This window comes from Haliotis rubra, unplaced genomic scaffold (assembly GCF_003918875.1).
Source record: "Haliotis rubra isolate DU_JTF1 unplaced genomic scaffold, ASM391887v1 Scf852, whole genome shotgun sequence".
Classification (NCBI taxonomy): Eukaryota; Metazoa; Mollusca; class Gastropoda; order Lepetellida; family Haliotidae; genus Haliotis; species Haliotis rubra.
This window is the reverse complement of record NW_025767582.1, coordinates 396,789-421,231: the sequence shown is the minus strand read 5'-3', so window position 1 is coordinate 421,231 and position 24,443 is coordinate 396,789. Positions and strand designations below refer to the sequence as shown.

At 43.8% G+C, this 24,443-nt stretch overlaps 1 protein-coding gene across 1 annotated transcript in view; it reads right to left on the bottom strand.

The window, feature by feature from the left end:
- LOC124262754 overlaps positions 1 to 24,443 on the bottom strand; it is a 45,533-nt gene that overhangs the window by 12,433 nt on the left and 8,657 nt on the right. The window contains exons 2-3 of the mRNA XM_046697302.1: positions 23,225 to 23,287; positions 4,736 to 4,771 (exon numbers count right to left, since the gene is read on the bottom strand). Of these exons, the coding sequence (XP_046553258.1) occupies positions 4,736 to 4,771; positions 23,225 to 23,287 (99 nt within the window). The remainder of the gene's footprint in view (positions 1 to 4,735; positions 4,772 to 23,224; positions 23,288 to 24,443) is intronic.

The following is a 24,443-nucleotide window of genomic DNA, read 5'->3' as shown; positions in this document are numbered from 1 at the left end:
TTTCTTCGAGAAGAAGAAATATATGTTTCAGTGGCACAAAGGCGAAGATGTAATCTGGGTGTCGCGATCAGATATTTTGCGTAAAGTAGATGATCTAGTTCCTACTAGCAAGTTTTAGAGAATGTTGAGCGAGTGAGTGAGTTAAGATTTAAAGTCACATCGGCAATATTTCAGCCATATCCTGACTACCAACAAGCATTAATTTTAGAGTAAATAAAGGTAAATCAGCGAAGGACAGTAAATCCAACTAGAACATCACAGATATATGTATATAGCTAGTATGTAATTCTAAAACAGCTTAATTACAGAAGAAAATACAATACGGGCACGGGCTATACATCGCCAACTACTGAAGGTAGATCACCATACTAGGAACCATGGGGACTTACAGTGCTTTTGCTACCTGATGGACCCTAGCTAGATTTACACCACCCCTTAAGCCGCTGGCGCCTGTAAGAAAATTCAGCCATAATTTAAAATAACAAATATACCACATTTAAAAAGGTGGAAAGTTGAAATTGACTTTGAAGGTTTTGGGACCTCTGTGTCCTCTCAAGAGGACAATGATTTTATGATACTTTAACCCCCCTTTGAGGATACAGCCACTAATAATCGTAGTTCACTGTTGCTTGTTTAAAAAAATCATTTATAAAATATCATTTATGTATTCACAAAACATATGGTTCAGAATTTATCTAGTAATTCTATTTCCTTTACAAAAACAATGATTAAATGATAATTATTATTATAAAAAGATCCTTGATTGTTTTGACATTGAAATATTTGTCCCTTGTGATTGAAAAATCAATACAGTCAATCAGGACATGTGTGATTCTCTCATCACAAGGGATACAAAACGCAGGATCATCACCTTTTAACAGGTATTCATGAGTATATTTTGTATGGCCAATGCGACATCGTCGCATGATGACCTCTTCAAATCTGGACTGACAACCCAAGTAGGTGTAACTAATATAGGGTTTTATGGCATGTAAAGTATTGATACCTATTTGAGTGTCCCACTTCTTCTGCATCAGATCACGGATGTACGATCTAATGACAGCTTTGTATAGAATGAGAAGTGGTGTCACAGATTTGTTGAGTGCGGCCTTAGCAGCAAAATCAGCCATTGTGTTACAGAGAATGTTGAAGTTGGATGAAAAGGAAATATAGTTGGTTGTGCAGGCCTTTCAATCCTGGGTAGGTTCACTGTAATGTACGTTACTTGAAACGGAAGTGTTGGTCACATATTGTGGAACAATTGTTTGTTCAAGTTAATTTGCATTATTGCAGTTTGAGTTCTTTGCTACATAAGAGTAATTGCATCAAGCAAAATCAAAACATTTTGATATACACAATGTATGTGTTGAATGCATTGACTTATTGTTTCAACTGAAATGTACGTTAGCTGTTTATGATTTTACATTGTCAGTCTAATCTTTTGGATATCATGCCAATTACCTTTAACGTACTACGGAAACACATCTACAGTACTTTTGAGGTGTCAGGAGTATATTTTATATGTGCGAGTCACATTTGACATTATACGCAATTCATTGTAATGTACGTTACAGTTTACATCATTCTGAGTTGGGGGGATAAGCTGTGAACACAATAGTTTAAACTTTTTTTCTTGTCATTCATTTTCTTAGCTATGTGTTGGGTTGCATTTCCAGGGACATGTTCTTGCTTTCTAATGATTAGTTTGCAACCAGACAATGCTAATATTAGATGCCTTCAACAAGATGAACTTGAAAACTACAACATGATGTGTAGATATGTTCATTACACCCCAGATGTAAGTGACACGTCGCATTTATTGGGGTATGTGAATCAGTTTTGATACGTTTAGGTCTAACTGACATGTCTCATACATTTATCTGTGTACTGATACTAATGATTTAAACAGAACTTTCTTCAAAGATTGATAGGTTGCTGGTAACGCACATTACATGTTCCAAATTTGCTGATTAGTACTGGTAAAGTTGGATGGAGATTTCTGAATAAAGGAATAACTTTATATGCTAATTTTTGCTGTTCTGTATACTTGAAAACCTTTATAACAAAGACAACGTCTTTTAATTCCAACTGCGTGACACTTATATTTTTCAATTTGCTTGTGGTAAATGCAACGGTTTATTGAGAATGGGTGATAATGATCAGGCATTGTTTAACCCAAGTTCACATTTAGCGGGTGAACACAGAGTGAAGATCTGCTTGCTTGTTGAAATCTATGATCGTGCTTGTGAATTCCGGTTTGCACTGACTAGGTTTCTAGGTCTGACCTTGCCCCTGATCTTTGGGTTGCACCACATCCGGGTTTCCTTCCTCACGAAACTGACACGCCATAATAACACTTGGCTTGCATCTTGTTACTTGAAAGTCGCAATCAAAACTCCTTTCAAAATATTTACGTTCTTTGCGGAAACTAATTCCAAAGTCAGTTTATTTATTGAAGAAATGTATCATACGTTGCTGAGTTGCATGAGTAAGCAAGGAGTGAGCGAGTGAGTTTAGTTTTACGCCGCACCCAGCAATATTCCAGCTGTATGACGGCGATCTATAATTATTCGAGACTGGACCAGACAATCCAGTGATTAACATCATAAGCATCGATCTACGCAATGACGATATGATGACATGTGTCAAACAAGTCAGCGAGCCTGGCCATACGATCCGGGTTAGAATTGATCTTCAGTAACCCATGCTTGTCGTAAGAGGCGACTAACGGGATCGGATGGTCAGGCTCGCTGACTTGGTTGACACATGTCATCGGTTCCCAGTTGCGCAGATCGATGCTCATGTTAATGATCACTGGATTGTGTGGTCCAGACTGGATTATTACAGACCGCCGCCATATAGCTGGAATATTGTTGAGTGCGGCGTAAAGCTAAACTCACTCACTCGCTCACTCCTCGCTTACTCATTCAACTCAGCAACTTATAATACAGTTATACGTTTCTTTAATAAATAAACTGACTTTGGAATTAGTTTCCGCAAAGAACGTAAATATTTTGAAAGGAAATTTGATTGCGACTTTCAAGTGATAAACATTGTGTAAATGTTTGTGCAGGGATATTGTATCCAGTGATGTTGCCAGCGCCCCACGGTCCTCTTCCAACTTGGACGACGCAGTCGATATTGAACACACTTTATGGACAACAACTTCAGATTCTTGGGGGCGGTGGGGTAGCCTAGTGGTTAAAGCGTTGGCTCGTCACGCCGAGGATCCGGGTTCGATTCCCCACATGGGCACAATGTGTTAAGCCCATTTCTGGTGTCCCCCGCCGTGATATTGCTGGAATATGCTAAAAGCGGCGTAAAACTAAACTCAGTCAGTTCAGATTCTTGTGTTCCTCCTTGATTGACTGACTGACTGAGTTTAGTTTTACGCCGCTTTTAGCAATATTCCAGCAATATCACGGCGGGGGACACCAGAAATGGGCTTAACACATTGTGCCCATGTGGGGAAACAAGCCCGGGTCTACGGCGTGACGAGCCAACGCCTTAACCACTAGGCTACCCCACCGCCCTCCTCCTTGACAACGGTACAAGAATCTGTATGGAAACGTCGCCCTCACGGAATGCAAGTAGTTGGCATCCACGAAGTTTGCTCAATTATGTGCGCCCCAAATTCTATAATGCCACTCAAAGAGGACGAAGTCGGTGTTAAAGGGTTAACAGCTGGCCCCGAAATGGTCGATAGGCCCGGATGTCCACATCACACAGTCGTCACATCACTGTGCTCTTGCTGATGCTGTGACCCAAAGTCGCTCATGCTGATGACGCCGCTCATGCTGATGACGCCACTGTGAGCATCCGGTTGCGCAGATGAGTGAGTCAAGGAGTGAGTTTAGTTTTACGCCGCTTTCAGCAATATTCCAGCAATATCACGGCGGGGGACACAGAAATGGGCTTCACACAATGTACCCATGTGGGAAATCGAACCCAGGTCTTCAGCGTAACGAGCGAACACTTTAACCACTAGGTTACCCCGACGCCCCTGGTTGCGCAGATGAAACATGACAAGTGAAGGTCATCCTGCGTGGTAGTCACTGTCGGTCAGTTCTGAGACTGTCAGGTTTCTGGCCAGTCAGTTTGAGGCATCTCATTATCTCATTAATCTGATGGTTCTGACAACATCTGACAACACCTGACAACATCTGCGACGTTCCAGTGGTTCCGCTACTCATAATCTTGGTAATTTGATGTGTACCTTTAACAGGTGAACCACTTACAATGTCAGTGTTTTATCCTGTTGGTGCATATCATTCACGTGGAAGTCAACAAAATCATGATTTTCTGGATAAACCACGTACGACTCTTAAACGATATTTGTAGTGTCTTGGCAACAGGTACTCATTAGGGCGTGAAAGTCTTTCGGTATTACATTGGTTCCCGGCTCCTTTTGCGCGCGCCAACTTGCGATATGCGAGACTGGGTGACAAGCGTATATTCAAGAACCAGTTCTGCTTCCAAATTGCGCTACCGCCAAATATCACTTTATACAGCCGTTGGCAATTGGCTAATTTGGGGCAGGTTATATAGGAATTTTGTTATTCCTGCAAAGATTATTGTCTCCTTACTGTCAACTGACAACCATGAGACCACTCGAAAAGGTATGAAACGTCTCGCGAAGTGCAGTGACCTACTTACGGGTCCTATGCTTATGACTTGTCAATATAGCTGAAAAACCACTTTAAAAAATATATCTTTCTGTCCCTTATCTACTTACATGGACATTGTAGTTGTCTCTGGTTTGCTGGACCGCCTGAAATCAGAAAGAAAACATTAATAATAATGATACTATCCTTTCTGCTCAGTAAAGAGAAGGTTACCACTCCGGACCTTCACAGCGCAGATCTCCAACATCACTTACTCATCTCACGTACATGGAAGAAGGAGACTGACTGACTGACTGAGTTTGGTTTTACGCCGCTTTTAGCAATATTCCAGCAACATCACGGCGGGGGACACCAGAAATGGGCTTCACACATTGTGCCCATGTGGGGATTCGAACCCGGGTCTTGGGCGTGACGAGCCAACGCTTTAACCATTAGGCTACCCAACCGCAGCCCATGCAAGTCTAGAATATCTGGCAAATCTGTATTACCACAGTTTCAGGTATAGTGACACAGACAATCTCTGTTTTTCTCTTGAATTGATTCATTGCTATTATGGTAAGGTGAGGGGCGATTTCTATTATTGTTTTGATCCATGGGTAAAACTTAACGGTAACACTGATGAGGTAGTAATGGGAGGGTGACTGTGTATTCCAAAGGCATGTCAGTGATGATTGGTTGGTTGGCTGTTTACGCCGCACTCAGCATTATTCCAGAAACATTCCAGCTATATGGCGGCGATCTGTAAATAATCGAGTCTGGACCAGACTCATGTAGTCATCAACATCATGAACACCGATCTACGCAATTGGGAACCGATGACATGTGTCAACCAAGTCAGCGAGACTGACCACCCGATCCCGATAGTCGCCTCTTACGACAAGCATAGGTTACTGAAGATCAGTTCTAACCCGGATCTTCACGGAGCCATGTCAGTGAAGGGTGATCAGAATCTTTACTTGTGTTGTAAAATACCAAGCAGTTATAGCTCTAATGATTTGTTTACACCTTGAAAATGAAGAAACCTCTGCGCTCCTTCTTATTACACATTATGAATGTAATTGGGGAACTTGTTTTTGCGAAATATGTATATGTCAGAGACAGGAGACAAGTCTATGATACCCTCAGCAAGGTCTTTAATGATAGCGGTGGCATTGGGGTAGCCTATTGGTTAAAGCGTTCGCTCGTCACGCCGAAGACCCGGGTTCGATTCCCACATGGTACATTGTGCGAAGCCCATTTCTGATGTCCCCCGCCGTGATGTTGCTGGAATATTGCTAAGAGTGGCGTAAAACCAAACCCACTCACTCACTCACTCACTTGAATGACAGTGACTCATATTAATTTCCTGTTCTTGAGTAACAAAGAGTAGAGAGTAAAATATGAAATCAGTGATAAAACTATTCAGATAACATGCGGGCTGCTATGACAACAGAGATCCAGATAGGCTGAATATGAACGTCACGTTCAAAACATTGATCCTTAATGTCTCATACATAATACATTATGAATATATTCCTGTTGGAGAACCTCTCTGTATAACAAATCTGAGCAGCATTCACTCACTCACTCACCAACCCACCCACCCAGCCACCAGCTCTAGAGTGACCTGATCCTACAACTAATACACTCTAGATGGACCTGATCCTAATACTAATACGCTCTAGAGTTACCCGATCCTAGAACTAATACACTCTAGAGTGACCTGATCCTACAACTAATACGCTCTAGAGTGACCTGATCCTACAGCTAATACACTCTAGAGTGACCTGATCCTAGAACTAATACGCTCTAGAGTGACCTGATCCTACAACTAATACACTCTAGAGTGACCCGATCCTACAACTAATACGCTCTAGAGTGACCTGATCCTACAACTAATACGCTCTAGAGTGACCTGATCCTACAACTAATACGCTCTAGAGTGACCTGATCCTAGAACTAATACGCTCTAGAGTGACCCGATCCTACAACTAATACACTCTAGAGTGACCTGATCCTACAACTAATACGCTCTAGAGTGACCTGATCCTACAACTAATACACTCTAGAGTGACCTGATCCTAGAACTAATACGCTCTAGAGTGACCTGATCCTACAACTAATACGCTCTAGAGTGACCTGATCCTAGAACTAATACGCTCTAGAGTGACCTGATCCTACAACTAATACGCTCTAGAGTGACCTGATCCTAGAACTAATACAATCTGGAGTGACCTGATCCTAGAACTAATACAATCTGGAGTGACCTGATCCTAGAACTAATACACTCTTGGGTGATCCAGTTCTAGAACTAATACGCTCTAGCGTGACCCGATCCTAGAAGTAATACGCTCTAGAGAGGGTGTGAGTGGTGTAGGTGTGAGTGGTATGGGTGTGAGTGGTATGGGTGTGTGGTATGAGTGTGAGTGGTATAGGTGTGTGTGGTATGGGTGTGAGTGGTATGGGTGTGAGTGGTATGAGTGCGTGTGGTATGGGTGTGAGTGGTATGGGTGTGAGTGGTATGGGTGTGAGTGGTATGGGTGTGATTGGTATGGGTGTGAGTGGTATGAGTGCGTGTGGTATGGGTGTGAGTGGTATGGGTGTGAATGGTATGGGTGTGTGTGGTATGGGTGTGTGGTATGGGTGTGAGTGGTATAGGTGTGAGTGGTATGGGTGTGATTGATATGGGTGTGAGTGGTATGCGAGCGTGTGGTATGGGTGTGAGTGGTATGGGTGTGAGTGGTATGGGTGTGAGTGGTATGGGTGTGAGTGGTCTGAGTGTGAGTGGTATGGGTGTGAGTGGTATGGGTGTGAGTGGTATGGGTGTGAGTGGTATGGGTGTGAGTGGTATGGGTGTGAGTGGTCTGAGTGTGATTGGTATGGGTGTGAGTGGTGTGGGTGTGAGTGGTATGGGTGTGAGTGGTATGAGTGTGAGTGGTATGAGTGTGAGTGGCATGTGTGTGTGTGGTATGAGTGTGAGTGGTCTGAGTGTGAGTGGTATGGGTGTGGGTGGTGTGGGTGTGAGTGGTATGGGTGTGAGTGGTCTGGGTGTGAGTGGTATAGGTGTGAGTGGTATGGGTGTGAGTGGTATGGTGTGAGTGGTATGGGGTGAGTGGTATGGGTGTGAGTGGTGTGGGTGTGGGTGGTGTGGGTGTGAGTGGTCTGAGTGTGAGTGGTATGGGTGTGAGTGGTATGGGTGTGGTGGTCTGGTGTGTGAGTGGTATGGGTGTGAGTGGTAGTGTGAGTGGTATGGGTGTGAGTGGTATGGGTGTGAGTGGTATGGTATAGGTGTAGTGTGTGAGTGGTATGGGTGTGAGTGGTCTGAGGTGTGAGTGGTATGGGTGTGGGTGGGTGTGGGTGTGTGAGTGGTCTGAGTGTAGGTGAGTGGTATGGGTGTGTGTGGTATAGTGTGTACGAGTGGTATGGGTGTGTGTGGTATGAGTGTGTGAGTGGTATGGGTGTAGAGTGGTATGGAGGTGTGTGTGGTATGAGTGTGGTGGTATGGGTGTGAGTGGTATGGGTGTGAGTGGTATGAGTGTGTGTGGTATGAGTGTAGTATGGTATGGAGTGTGAGTAGCATGGTGTGGAGTGGTATGGTGTGAGTAGTATGAGTGTGTGTGGTATGGTGTGAGCGGTGTGAGTGTGTGTGGTACCGGTGTGAGTGGTATGAGTGTGTGCGGTATGTGTAAGTGGTATGAGTGTGAGTGGTATGGGTGTGTGTGGTATGGGTGTGAGTGGTATGAGTGTGTGTGGTATGGGTGTTATGGTGTGGGTGGTATGGGTGAAGGTGGTATGGGTGTGGGTGGTATGGGTTTGAGTGGTATGGATGTTATGGGTGTGGGTGGTGTGGGTGTGAGTGGTATGGGTGTGAGTGGTATCAATGTGAGTGATATAAGTGTGTGTGGTATGGGTGTTAGTGGTATGAGTGTGTGTGGTATGGGTGTGAGTGGTATGAGTGTGTGTGGTATGAGTGTGAGTGGTATGGGTGTGTGTGGTATGAGTGTGTGTGGTATGGGTGTGAGTGGTATGGGTGTGTGTGGTATGAGTGTGTGTGGTATGGGTGTGAGTGGTATGGGTGTGAGTGGTATGAGTGTGTGTGGTATGAGTGTGTGTGGTATGGGTGTGAGTGGCATGGTGTGAGTGGTATGGTGTGAGTGGTATGTGTGTGAGTGGTATGGGTGTGGGTGGTGTGGGTGTGACTGGTATGGGTGTGGCGTGACTGGTATGTGTGTGAGTTGTGTGGGTGTGAGTGGTATGGGTGTGAATGGTGTGGGTGTGACTGGTGTGGGTGGTATGGGTGTGGTGTGGTATGGGTGTGAGTGGTATGGGTGTGAGTGGTGTGAGTGGTATGGGTGTGGGTGGTATGGGTGTGTATGGTGTGGGTGTGCGTGTTATGGGTGTGGGTGGTATGGGTGTGGGTGGTATGGTGTTAGTGGTATGAGTGTGTGTGGTATGGGTGTGGGTGGTGTGGCTGTGAGTGGTATGTGTGTGTATGGTGTGGGTGTGCGTGGTATGGGTGTGAGTGGTAAGGTTGTGACTGGAATGGGTGTGGGTGGTTTGGGTGTGAGTGGTATGGGTGTGGGTGGTGTGGGTGTGGGTGATATGGGTGTGGGTGGTATGGGTGTGGGTGGTATGGGTGTGGGTGGTATGGGTGTGGGTGGTATGGGTGTGGGTGGTTTGGGTGTGAGTGGTATTGGTGTGGGTGGTATGGGTGTGGGTGGTTTGGGTGTGGGTGGTGTGGATGTGAGTGGTATGGGAGTGGGTGTGGTTGGTATGGGTGTGAGTGGTGTGGGTGTGAGTGTTATCGGTGTGGGTGGTATGGGTGTGAATGGTGTGGGTGTGACTGGTGTGGGTGATATGGGTGTGAGTGGTGTGGATGTGAGTGGTGTGGATGTTTTGGGTGTGGGTGGTGTGGGTGTGAGTGGTATGGGTGTGAGTGGTGTGGATGTTTTGGATGTGGGTGTGGGTGGTGTGGATGTGAGTGGTATGGGAGTGGGTGTGGTTGGTATGGGTGTGAGTGGTGTGGGTGTGAGTGTTATCGGTGTGGGTGGTATGGGTGTGAATGGTGTGGGTGTGACTGGTGTGGTTGATATGGGTGTGAGTGGTATTGGTGTGAGTGGTGTGGATGTGAGTGGTGTGGATGTTTTGGGTGTGGGTGGTGTGGGTGTGAGTGGTATGGGTGTGAATGGTGTGGGTGTGACTGGTGTGGGTGTGGCTGGTGTGTGCGGTATGGGTGTGGTTGGTATGGGTGTGAGAGGTGTGGGTGTGAGGGGTGTGGGTGTTATGGGTGTGGGTGGTGTGGGTGTGTGTGGTTTGGGTGTGAGTGGTATGGGTGTTATGGGTGTGGGTGTGAGTGGTATGGGAGTGAGTGGTATGGGTGTTATGGGTGTGGGTGGTATGGGTGTGGGTGGTATGGGAGTGAGTGGTATGGGTGTGGGTGGTATGGGTGTGGGTGGTATGGGTGTTATGGGTGTTGGTGGTGTGGGTGTGAGTGGTATGGGAGTGAGTGGTATGGGTGTTATGGTGTGGGTGGTATGGGTGTGGGTGGTATGGGTGTGAGTGGTATGGGTGTGAGTGGTATGGGTGTTATGGGTGTGGGTGGTGTGGGTGTGAGTGGGATGGGAGTGAGTGGTATGGGTGTGTGTGGTATGGGTGTGGCTGTTATGGGTGTGACTGGTATGGGTGTGGGTGGTAAGGGCATTCGCTTTCCAAAAGGGGTTTATGTGTGAAGCAATGACTGGTGTACCCTGCCATGCTGGAATATTGCTAAACGTGAATTAAAACTACTCTCACATATTAATGATACAAATATAATGCACTGCCCAAAATTTGAGAAATTTATTGTTGTTTAACATGATTAACGACACCCAAGTGGGCGTCAATATTCTTGTATTCACTCGTTCGAGACACCACTGGCTAATAAACAGACAAATGCATGAAACATCTTGCAATAACATCTCTCAGCACTGGGCTGTTCTTGACCATCAGCTGACTATTCAAATCGGAGCCTGTCCAGGTTACAATGTCACGTTGTCGCAACGTTATTCTGTGGACTCCCATTTACGGTGTCACAACGTTATGCTCTGATTCTGTGGACTCCCATTTACGGTCTCACAACGTTATGCTTTCGTTGTTACAACGTTATTCTGTGGACTCCCATTTACGGTGTCACAACGTTGAGACCTGACGTTGTGATACTTTGTGACATAACGTTATAAAATGACGTAATACTAACGTTTTGATGGCGTTGTGCCCTGACGTTACCAACCTACAATCTCCCCATAACGCTATGACATGACATTACCTATCGACATCCTTCCCACAACGTTGTGTCATAGCGTTACCAATCTACAACCTTTCCACAACGTTGTGTCATAACGTTACCAATCTACAACCTTCCCAAAACGTTGTGTCATAACGTTAACAATCTAAAACCTTCCTACAACGTTGTGTCATAACGTTACCAAACTACAACCTTTCCACAACGTTGTTATGACGTTACCAATCTACAACCTTCCCACAACGTTGTCATGACGTTACCAATCTACAACTTTGCCACAACGTTGTCATGACGTTACCAATCTACAACCTTCCCACATCGTTGTGTGATGACGTTACCTATCTACACCTTCCCACAACGTTGTCATGACGTTACTAATCTAAAACCTTCCCACAATGTTGTGTCATAGCGTTACCAATCTACAAGCTTCCCAAAACGTTGTATGATAACGTTACCAATCTACAACCTTTCCACAACGTTGTGTCATAACGTTACCAATCTACAACGTTGTCATGACGTTACCAATCTACAACCTTCCCACAACGTTGTCATGACATTACCAATCTACAACCTCCCCACAATGTTGTGTGATGACGTTGCCAATCTACAACCTTCCCACAACGTTGTCATGACGTTACCAATCTACAACCTTCCCACGACGTTGTGTCATAGCGTTACCAATCTACTACCTTCCCACAACGTTGTGTCATAGCGTTTCCAATCTACAACCTTCCTTCAACGTAACCATGACGTTACCAATCTACAACCTTCCCTCAACGTTGTCATGACGTTACCAATCTACAACCTTCCCACAACATTGTGTGATGACGTTACCTATCTACAACCTTCCTTCAACGTTGCCATGATGTTACCAATCTACAACCTTCCCACAGCATTGTGTCATGGTGTTGCCAATCTACAACCTACCCACAACGTTGTGTGATGATGTTACCAATCTACAACCTTCCCACAGCATTGTGTGATGACGTTACCTATCTACAACCTTCCTTCAACGTTGCCATGACGTTACCAATCTACAACCTTCCCACAGCATTGTGTCATGGTGTTGCCAATCTACAACCTTCCCACAACGTTGTGTGATGACGTTACCAATCTACAACCTCCCCACAACATTGTGTGATGACGTTACCAATCTACAACCTTCCCACATCGTTGTGTGATGACGTTACCTATCTACACCTTCCCACAACGTTGTCATGACGTTACTAATCTAAAACCTTCCCACAATGTTGTGTCATAGCGTTACCAATCTACAAGCTTCCCAAAACGTTGTATGATAACGTTACCAATCTACAACCTTTCCACAACGATGTGTCATAACGTTACCAATCTACAACGTTGTCATGACGTTACCAATCTACAACCTTCCCACAACGTTGTCATGACATTACCAATCTACAACCTCCCCACAATGTTGTGTGATGACGTTGCCAATCTACAACCTTCCCACAACGTTGTCATGACGTTACCAATCTACAACCTTCCCACGACGTTGTGTCATAGCGTTACCAATCTACTACCTTCCCACAACGTTGTGTCATAGCGTTTCCAATCTACAACCTTCCTTCAACGTAACCATGACGTTACCAATCTACAACCTTCCCTCAACGTTGTCATGACGTTACCAATCTACAACCTTCCCACAACATTGTGTGATGACGTTACCTATCTACAACCTTCCTTCAACGTTGCCATGACGTTACCAATCTACAACCTTCCCACAGCATTGTGTCATGGTGTTGCCAATCTACAACCTACCCACAACGTTGTGTGATGATGTTACCAATCTACAACATTCCCACAGCATTGTGTGATGACGTTACCTATCTACAACCTTCCTTCAACGTTGCCATGACGTTACCAATCTACAACCTTCCCACAGCATTGTGTCATGGTGTTGCCAATCTACAACCTTCCCACAACGTTGTGTGATGACGTTACCAATCTACAACCTCCCCACAACATTGTGTGATGACGTTACCAATCTACAACCTCCCCACAACATTGTGTGATGACGTTACCAATCTACAACCTCCCAAAAACATTGTGTGATGACGTTACCAATCTACAACCTTCCCACAACGTTGTGTGATGACGTTACCTATCTACAACCTTCTGACAACGTTGTCATGACGTTGTGTCATGACGTTACCAATCTACAACCTTCCCACAACGTTGTGTGATGACGTTACCTATCTACAACCTCCCCACAACATTGTGTGATGACGTTACCAATCTACAACCTCCCAAAAACATTGTGTGATGACGTTACCAATCTACAACCTTCCCACAACGTTGTGTGATGACGTTACCTATCTACAACCTTCTGAGAACGTTCTCATGACGTTGTGTCATGACGTTACCAATCTACAACCTTCCCACAACGTTGTGTGATGACGTTACCTATCTACAACCTCCCCACAACATTGTGTGATGACGTTACCAATCTACAACCTCCCCACAACATTGTGTGATGACGTTACCAATCTACAACCTTCCCACAACATTGTGTCATGGTGTTACCAATCTACAACCTTCTGACAACGTTGTCATGACGTTACCAATCTACAACCTTCCCACAACATTGTGTCATGGTGTTACCAATCTACAACCTACCCACAACATTGTGTGATGACGTTACCAATCTACAGCCTCCCCACAACGTTGTGTCATGACGTTACCAATCTACAACCTTTCCACAACGTTGTCTCATGACGTTACCAATCTACAACCTCCCCACAACTTTGTGTCATGACATTACCAATCTACAAGCTCCCCACAACGTTGTGTGATGACGTTACCTATCTACAACCTCCCCACAACGTTACAAAAACGGCGTGTGTTCACTTGGTGTATACTGCAGTTATCCAAAACGTTTGTTGAGTTCCCAAAGTAATATACTAAACTTTAGACTGCATGGACTTGACATTAATGCATGTTAAAAAAACCACCTGTATTTTTTACCCATTTCTTTGAGTTTGTCCCAAGCTTTTTGTCCCTAGGGTATGTAAGAAAAATGTTTGCATTAAGGTATCCAGACTGCTATGTTTCGCAGCGTCTTCATGCGACCTTGAACTTCATTTGAAGACAAAATTTTCATGCAAGAAAGTGTACATTAAATTTATAAATCTTAATCTTATCTTATTTAAAACCGATCCCTCAGAAATGTACTCATTTAAATACCTTTAGTGAACAGCTTTTGGACGATATAAGTATCAGCTATAAGTATTGTATTAACGCGCTACCCGGTAAACAGCGTACAACTTAAATAGAGCGTATAATCTAAACAAACAATAGCTATGAACGAAGTCAATGTCGCATAGAAAGAAATAGCACCTATGGTTTTTATTACAACGGGTGTTTTTAAACCGTATATAACATCCTTTTGTTGACTACAAAACGGGTATCTAATCGAGACGAAAGTGTCAATGCATTACCCAGCTAAATTCTAAATGTACTCGCTTGAATTCAGAAATGACATTTTGATTTGGGCCTTCGCAACCTCGAAACGCATGAACAGACAAAACACCTCGGTGCTCGAAAGACGGAGATGATTCAAACGCACATCAAGCCGGGCATTGGTTATGCAAACCTCGGTTAAAGTGCAACTTGCATGCATTATTAATGGGTCTCTAGCAGTATATCATTTTCACAAAGATCAAGAGACTCACGCGTTCGGTGATCTGATTACAAATAGGAGTCGACATTTAAAAAAATAATAAGACACATACGAACATATGTTATTAAACTGTGATGTCATGCTTTTAAATCAATAACGACCACGACACGTTATCTTTCATTTATCCATTCAATTATCTATACTATTCCAGTTCAAAGTCTATCTATCTATCTATCTATCTATCCATTCCAGTTCATGGTACATTCATCCATTCATTCATTTATTTATTTACCTAAATATTTATTTATTCATTTAGTAGTCAGAGTTGGTTCCAGTTTAAAGTATATTTATATATTCCTTTATTCTATTCCAGTTCAAAGTCCATCCATCCATCTATCCATCTATTCTATGTATTCAAAGTCCATCCCACCACCGATCTTTTTTTAAAATGCTGAATCAGCATTTCCTTGTAACCTTTCATGATGTCCATTGTATGGTGTGCGACACACCCTTAGACCTGGCGGAACGTGGTGACGGATTGTTTGCTTTCGGAGGCGTGCGACGTTGAACAGCATATTGACAGAAAGAGATACGGTGTAACAGTAACCTTCGGCCAATTTCCTAAGGGTGGAGGAGTCCCATAGAGCGTGGTTGAAATATCTCACGGTGGTTAGGTGCCGTTCCACCTTAAAACTATTTCATTTATAGTGCACAAGTGTAAATGGCGGATAACGTTTGTCCGAAATTATATCGGGTTTTATAGTGCTAGCTTACTGAGATACAATGCAGCAGCTTAACGTCAGCCATTGTGGACAACCAATCCAAAAAATCCCTTATTCCAAGTAAGCAGTTTAACGTCAGCCATTGTAGACAACCAATCCCCTATTCCCCGTAAGCAGTTTAACGTCAGCCATTGTGGACAACCAATCCCCTATTTCCAGTAAGCAGTTTAACGTCAGCCATTGTGGACAACCAATCCCCTATTTCCAGTAAGCAGTTTAACGTCAGCCATTGTGGACAACCAATACACTATTCCCAGTAAGCAGACGCCTTGCTGACCATGCTGGATTGTCTGCTTGGCCGGCTCCAGCTTTCAGTTCTCGCAAAGTACGTGATATGTACTACAAGCTCTCGGACTTATTCTGGGGTAGCCTTAAGGATTGGTGGCTATTGTTTATATTACGCTCAGCAGTGTTCCAGCTATATGACGGCGGTCTATAAATAATCGAGTCTGGACCAAACAATCCACTGATTGACAGCATGATCTACACAGCTGAGATACAATGACAGGTGTCAACCAAGCGGCAAAATGGGAAACACAGAGCAGACAATCCAGTGATCAACAGCATGAGCATCGATCTGCGCAATTGGGAACCGATGACATGTGTCAACCAAGTCAGCGAGCCTGACCACCCGATCCCGTTAGTCGTCTCTTACGACAAGCATAGTCGCCTTTTGGCAAGCATGGGTTGCTGAAGACCAATTCTACCTCGGATCTTCACAGGTCCCACTTGAAAACACTAAAACAGTTTCTGAGGGAACTCACTCACCTATCATAGTCATATGCTTACCAGAGTGAACAGAGTTCATGAAACCTGACAATTCCGGATAGCACAGTTGACATGGTAACACTTCCCGATCAGTTAATCCCTTACAAAAACTACAGACGACATCAGAGTGAGTGAGTGAGTTTTGGTTTTACGCCGCTTTTAGCAATATTCCAGCAATATCACGGCGGGGGACACCAGAAATGGGCTACACACATTTCACCCATGTGGGGAATCGAACCCGGGTCTTCGGCGTGACGAGCGAACGCTTTAACCACTAGGCTACCCCACCGCCCCCACAGACGACATCAGAGGTACACCGTCTGTCCACGTCCTGCGAATGCAAATTTTCAGCTTGTCCACATCCTGGGAATAAAACACACACACACGCATGCACGCACGCACGCACGCATCCCTAACCACCGGGTCTGCAAGTGCATATAGTGAATGACTTACTATGAAACCCACTGTGCTATTGCACAACAAATATGCTAAGTGGATGACCTTGAGGTTCAGCTTCCGGTCGGATTAAATTACATTTAAAAACATTCCATTGTTTGCTCGCTCCATTACTTTTCGGGAATGGAGCGATGTGTACCAGTTTCAAATTAAAGCCTTCATTTTGTCATTTTGACATTTAATTTTGATAACAGAAATTTCCCCAGTTCTTTGAATGTAATTTAAGCAGGGTAATATGCTCGTAGCTCTCCATTCCTTAAAAACAATGTGCCTCGACCCCTCCGGGGCCTCGGCTCCATTATTTTTAAGGAATGGAGAGTTACTCGGACATTACCCTCTACTTAACACAAGTCCAAATATTAACATTGAGCAGTACAGTTAAATAACGGGGAATGTTGGTTTCCAGGTCGCATCGCGATCTAACGCTGGTTTCATGTCGTCATGAGCGGTGTTTTTAAACTTGCATGAGCTCATGAACGGCATCATTAATGTATAGGTTGCCGTGTCTATGTTCTGGGGATTAGTGTCAGGCTCGTTGATTTGGTTGACACATGTCATCGGTTCCCAATTGCGCAGATCGATGCTCATGCTGTTGATCACTCGATTGTCTGGTCCAGACTCGATTTATTTACAGACCGCCGCCATATGGCTGGAATATTGCTGAGTGTGGCGTAAAACTCAACTCACTCACTCACTCGAGGTGGGAGATACTTCTGCGTGAATGGGCACACTCAGAATCCTGAAGAGAAGACGATATGACTGGCAATGTACCATCAAGGGTTGTAAATCAGCTGTATCTACCGCCAACGACCGTCGTTTCTTTCCTTATTGTCTAGTGTTAATTAGCATAGTAACCCATTCGCACGAAGTGGACAATTTTTTTCTGGACTTTGTTTTTACACGACACAGGGTGTGCACGTCCCGAGAATACCCCGTGTGTGTGCGTGCGTGCGTGCGTGCGCGCGCGTGTGTAGGGGGTTACGACGCATTGGGGGGGGAGACAAGGATGTACACTTGTACATTAACCTTTTGTTAAACACGTCGTGACGCAATATATACACACGCCCATTTACAAGATATAGGATCCGCCTTTGTTGTGAAAATCTAATCTCATCGAAAACCTAACTTTAATTTCTTTTCTGGAGGATTTTGAATTAAAGCAACAACTACGTTAACTTGTTTGATGAGTAACGGTTATGAATCAGTGATGGCACCAGGTGTTTGCAAGAAAGTGAGCGCATCCTGCCCCACTACTAATTCTTAAACAGGAGACTATGCTTGTCGTAAGAGGCGACTAACGGGATCGGGTGGTCAGGCTCGCTGACTTGTTTGACACATGTCATCGGTTCCCAGTTGCGCAGATCGATTATCATGCTGTTGATCACTGGATTGTCTAGTCCATACGCGATTATTTACAGACAGCCGCCATATAGCTGGAATATTGCTGAGTGGGGCGTAAAACTAAACTCACTCACTAATCCTTACACTTACGTATTGTATGTGCACCCGAATTTCATTAAAGCTTGCCCCACCGGTGGCACCCGTAATAAACACTTGCAAAGGCAAGTCAATTGATCAGAGGGCGATAGATGGTACATTTAGTATTAAATCGGACATACGGGACTATGACGTTAGTCTAATTTAAATATCCAGCACGAGCCTTAGCTGGAACGTTTTGAACTCTGACCTGACCATTATCAGAAAACTTTCTTGAAAAGAACATGTTTAAATATCTAGTCCCGAATAAACAGGAGGTAGTACTAGGTCGCCCGCCTTTACAAAAACAAATTGTCCCTGTGATGTCCTGAATGTTTCGCGTAGAAACTATCAAATTGAGAGCTTCTCCCTTTTATTGTATTGCGAGTTGTGAAACAGTTACTTGAAACGCACCGTGTCTGATAACAATGCATCTATCGCCTCCCGTCTAGAAATATATATATGTTCTTTGACGGAGTGCATGAAGCAGTTCAAAGGAATACGAGTTGAGCTCTCTCTGTGGATCAGCCACTGTATATTCAGGCTATGTATAACCAACGGAGGTCATCAGGTTGAATTTGCAACACATCGTTGGCGAGGCAAGCTGCGTGAGAGGGATTGTGTTTGTGACAAAGATCAAGGCTGTCTGCACGTTTAACCACGCGTCACTGAACTTGATCGGTAGAGTGGAAAATATAATGATGTACATATTGTCTGTTGCACAGAATTAATACGTAGGAAAAACTCCTTTTAATCTAATGATATGGCAACACGAAGACACTTAAAACCGACTCAGTTCACAGACCATACCGACATATGGTCTCTGACACACCTAAGGTGATATGTGCTCAGCGGGATTAGTCTATCTCTCTCTTCGCCTCTCTCTCACTCTCTTTATCTTTCTCTCCGTCTCTCTCTCTTTATCTTTCTCTCCCCATCTCTCTATTTATCTTTCTCCCTGTCTCTCTCTCTCTTTATCTTTCTCTCCGTCTCTCTCTTTATCTTTCTCTTCGTCTCTCGCTTTATCTTTCTCTCCGTTTCTCTCTCTTTATCTTTCTCTCCGTCTCTCTCGCTTCATCTTTCTCCCCGTCTCTCTCTGTATCTTTCTCTCCGTCTCTCTCGCTGTATCTTTCTCTCCGTCTCTCTCGCTGTATCTTTCTCTCCGTCTCTCTCTCGCTTTATCTTTCTCTCCGTCTCTCTCGCTGTATCTTTTTCTCTCCGTCTCTCTCTCTTTATCTTTTTCTCCGTCTCTCTCACTTTATCTTTCTCTCCGTCTCTCTCTCTCTTTATCTTTCTCTCCGTCTCTCTCTCTTTATCTTTCTCTCCGTCTCTCTCTCTCTCTTTATCTTTTCTCCGCCTCTCTGTATCTTTCTCTCCGTCTCTCTCTGTATCTTTCTCTCGGTCTCTCTCTGTATCTTTCTCTCCGTCTCTCTCGTTATCTTTCTCTCCGTCTCTCTCGTTATCTTTCTCTCCGTCTCTCTCTTTATCTTTCTCTCCGTCTCTCTCTCTTTATCTTTCTCTCCGTCTCTCTCTTTATCTTTCTCTCTGTCTCTCTCTTTATCTTTCTCTCCGTCTCTCTCTCTTTATCTTTCTCTCCGTCTCTCTCTTTTATCTTTCTCTCCGTCTCTCTCTCTTTATCTTTTCTCCGTCTCTCTCTGTATCGTTCTCTCCGTCTCTCTCTCTTTATCTTTCTCTCCGTCTCTCTCTCTCACTCCGCTTTCTCTCTTTATCTCACTCTCTCTCACTAGCCGTCTCTCTCTTTATCTCTCCCTCACTAACTCTTTCACAAGCTCACTCTCTCCGTCTGTCTCCGTCCCTCTCTCCCCCTGCCCTCTCTCTTTATCTCCTTGTCTCCGTCTCTGACACATATTTAACGTATACATAGGGCGTTTCACAAATTCATTTTTCTTCGATTATATATATAAATTCATCGATGACTACGAACTTGAACCATATCAAAGAACAATGTGTGAGATTAGATATCCACAGCCCAGATGTTGCCATCAAACGATCCAAATGGAGAAAAAAGTCACGCTCCAAAATCAAGGCTTAGGTTATCACGCGATCAATATCCAAAGTTAAAATAACATTGACACAAATCACTCTATTCACAGATGAAACTGTTTCCTATTATCATGGCCACAACATGGCCCCAAATGCCCTGAGAAACATAGTTTGTAGGCACCTGCAAACTTGGCTTAACAATTTATACCCTCATCCAATGCTATAATCAAAACATATGGTTTGATACTCTACATCCAAATAGATATTAAATCCTATCATCATTGCTGTAAGAAGGTGTACATTGTATTTACATATGCAGTATTATGAATATGCATCCCAATATAATATTATTTATAAACACTCTGAAAGAAATATTCTTTGTTGCAAATCATATATATATATATAAATAAAATAAAAATATTTGATCACAAATGTGGCCTTCTCTTTCCATGACCTCTAACATGTATCCATGTATGCCTGATATCATCTTTCACTGATATTGATTTATATATGCTTGTTGATATAATATTGATATAATACCTGTACATCATTTATCTGTATGTATCACAGTTTTGTATATATGGGGAATCAATAAAATAAAAGAATACAAAATAACAACATAATTTGTAGGCCGTAAAAGGAAAGATAGCAGTGGAAATGACAAAAACGGATCACTGGAAATAGGGCATGACGCAAGGTGGTTGCGAAAATGCCGTTGCATTGATAATGTCGGTAAAGGCAAAAGCTTTAGTTATTAATAACTTAGATGATATTCAGAAAGTTGGTTTTATGCTCTCATCACCTAATGTTATAGCCCAGAGTGCCAAAACGCGTAATAATATTCTTCGTAAGCGTCATAAGATTTTATTTCATTGATTTCTTTTAAAACTTTTAGGTAATTTTTTATGAAAGGATATTTTATAGAGTCACTGCAGTACTTAACATTTGAATGTTTTTATAGGTGTTATAATTTTAAAGTCTCTCGTAACTCAGTACAGGGTGGCTCGTTACTTTTACGCTTATATTGTCTTGGGTTATGTATAGTTTTTATCATGTATATATTATGTATGTATGTTTTTATCAAAATGACTGTAACGAGGTGAGACTATAATATACAATCTGTCCGTCTGTAACAACACCAACACAATGTGTCCAAACAGCAGAGAACAATTATCGTCGATATTCAGGACCAAGTTTGGATGGAGTTAACAATGGGATGATTTGCCTTTGCGTGTGTTTGTGATGGATGTTGCCGAGGCAGGATACGCTAACCTTGACGACACCTGGTGGCAGTGCTATTTGACAGCGATTCAGAAACGTGTAATGCATGTATTTACATGTATGATGTCGGTATCCAACAACAGACTAGGCCCAACAGAAATTATGGGATTGCTTTCGTCCCAAGGTGCAGTCAGATATAGTTTGACAGATAGTTTTTGGTATGCACTTGACTGACTGACTGAGTATGGTTTTACGCCGCTTTTAGCATTATTCCAGCAATATCACGGCGGGGGACACCAGAAATGGGCTTAACACATTGTGCCCATGTGGGGAATCGAACCCGGGTCTTCGGCGTGACGAGCCAACGCTTTAACCACTAGGCTACCCCACCACCCCTGCACTTGACTGAAGTAAAACAACTGAGAGGCAATCACATTTCACTAAGTTGGCCCTCTAATGTTATTTTTGCTGACATATGTACATGGAGGAAAGTATCTCATCACGAGCCTGACCACCTGATCCCGTCAGTCGCCTCGCACGACAAGCATGAGTGACTGAACATCAATTATAAGCCGGATCTTCACGAGTCTTAAACGCTGTGTTATTGAGTTACATTCTTGGGTAGAGTTGCTTCAGAAGTATGTGCGCGAATCGATCAGGTATTCAGAGGATGACGTAAACAGTACGTGCACGATTCGATCAGGTGTTCAGAAGATGACGTAAACAGCATGTGCACGATTCGAGCAGGTGTTTAGAGGACGACGTAAACAGCACGTGCACGATTCGAGCAGGTGTTTAGAGGACGACGTAAACAGCACGAGCACGAATCGATCAGGTGTTTAGAGGACGACGTAAACAGTACGTGCACGATTCGAGCAGGTGTTTAGAGGACGACGTAAACAGCACGTGCACGATTCGATCAGGTGTTCAGAGGATGACGTAAACAGCACGTGCACGATTCGAGCAGGTGTTAAGAGGACGACGTAAACAGCACGTGCACGATTCGATCAGGTGTTAAGAGGATGACGTAAACAGTACGTACACGATTCGATCAGGTGTTCAGAGGATGACGTAAACAGCACGTCCACGATTCTATCAGGTATTCAGAGGATGACGTAAACAGCACGTGCACGATTCGATCAGGTGTATAGAGGATGACGTAAACAGCACGTTCACGATTCGATCAGGTATTCAGAGGATGACGTAAACAGCACGTGCACGAATCGATCAGGTATTCAGAGGATGACGTAAACAGTACGTCTACGATTCGATAAGGTATTCAGAGGATGACGTAAACAGTACGTCTACGATTCGATCAGGTATTCAGAGCATAGTCATGGAAGTATGGTACAATGTGGATGTCAGTGATGTACCGTTGTTCATTCAGATTTTGTCCGATGGTCATAAGGTCAAGTTTACAGTAATGTGAGTGAGTGAGTTTAGTTTTACGCCGCATTCAGCAATATTCCAGCTATATGGCAGCGGTCTGTAAATAGTCGAGTCTGGATCAGACAATCCAGTGATCAACAGCATGAGCATCGATCTGCGCAATTGGGAACCGATGACATGTGTCAACAAAGTCAGCGAGCCTGACCACCCGATCCCGTTAGTCGCCTCTTATGACAAGCATGGGTTACTGAAGTTCAATATTCTAACCCGGACCTTCACGGGTATACAGTAATGTGAGATGAACCCTCAGCAACCAATGACCCCCGGCCTCCAACACCCTGTTCCCAACCCCAACCTTAAAGGGTCAAATTAATCATATAAACAAACATAAGTTAATTATGATATGAACATTAAAGGCCATATCGGGGTTAAAAATCAAAGGTGTTGCGAAACTTCTCTCGTTGTGTATAGCGTCAAATGTTGTGTCTAGCTTTGCTATGATTGCATGGTATGGAAGAATCAATGTGCACATTCTGTGCGCACCGGCAGTGATGTGCGACCTGGGATACACTGAAATTGTATTTAAATATTTTGTGGTACTCACCTTTTAATTCCTTGTAAACCATTAAGGTCCAAGCCAATCGGTTTCTCGTCATTACCAATGCGCCTAAAATACAAGAGTGAAGGAGTAAGTGAGTTTTGTCAGTGTTTCAGTTACATCACGTTCTGGTAGTTTCATGTGGGTAGAAATTCAGAAACCCCGAGATCATAGGAATCTTACTGAGTGAGTTAGTTTAGTTTTACGCTGCGTTCAGCAATATTCCAGCTATATGGCGGTGGTCTGTAAATAATCGAATCTGGACCATACAATCCAGTGATCAACAGCATGAGCATCGATTTACTCAACTGGGATACAATGACTTGTGTCAACCAAATTAGCAAGCATGACCACCCGATCCCGTCAGTCGCCTCTTACGACAAGCATGGGTTGCTGAAGATCAGTTCCAACCCCGATCTTCACGGGCATCATAGGTTCTGACCTCCACAGCGAACTGCCGTGTCCTAGACGGCTAGGGCATCTGTTTCTAGTTATGTCAATATTGTCATGAAAGTCCAGCACCCGTGAAGATCCGGGGTAGAATTGGTCTTCAGCAACCGATGCTAGTCGTAAGAGGCGACTATGCTTGTCGTAAGAGGCGACTAACGGGATAGGGTGGTCAGGCTCGCTGACTTGGTTGACACATGTCATCGTATCCCATTTGCGTAGAGCGATGCTCATGCTCATCACTGGATTGTCTGGTCCAGACTCGATTATTTACAGACCGCTGCCATATAGCTGGAATATTGCTGAGCGTGGCTTTAAACAACAAACAAACAAACAAACAAACAAACAAAACGGTTGTCTGTTTCCTTTTGAAAACCATTCACATATGCATTCCGACATATCTGCTAGCCGCTCATACCTCCCTGATCGATGCTCATGCTGTTGATCACTGGATGGTCTGGTCCAGATTCGATTGTTTACAGGCCGCCGCCATATAGCTGGAATATTGCTGAGTGCGGCGTAAAGCAACAGACCAACCAATCGTACCTCCTGATAGCCCGAACTGGTCTGCTGGACATATTCCCACAGACAAGACCAAGATAACAATATGGAACCAGAATCTCGCAACTCAGTTTGTTGTAAGTTAAACATGTAAATATTTCTTAAAAGTTGGTAAAAATACATGCGACAATATGGTTCTTGGTGAATGTGGCAGATTCCCTCTTCAACTTACTTATATGTCAAGGGCAGTTAAATATTGGTGTAGACTTTTAACTCT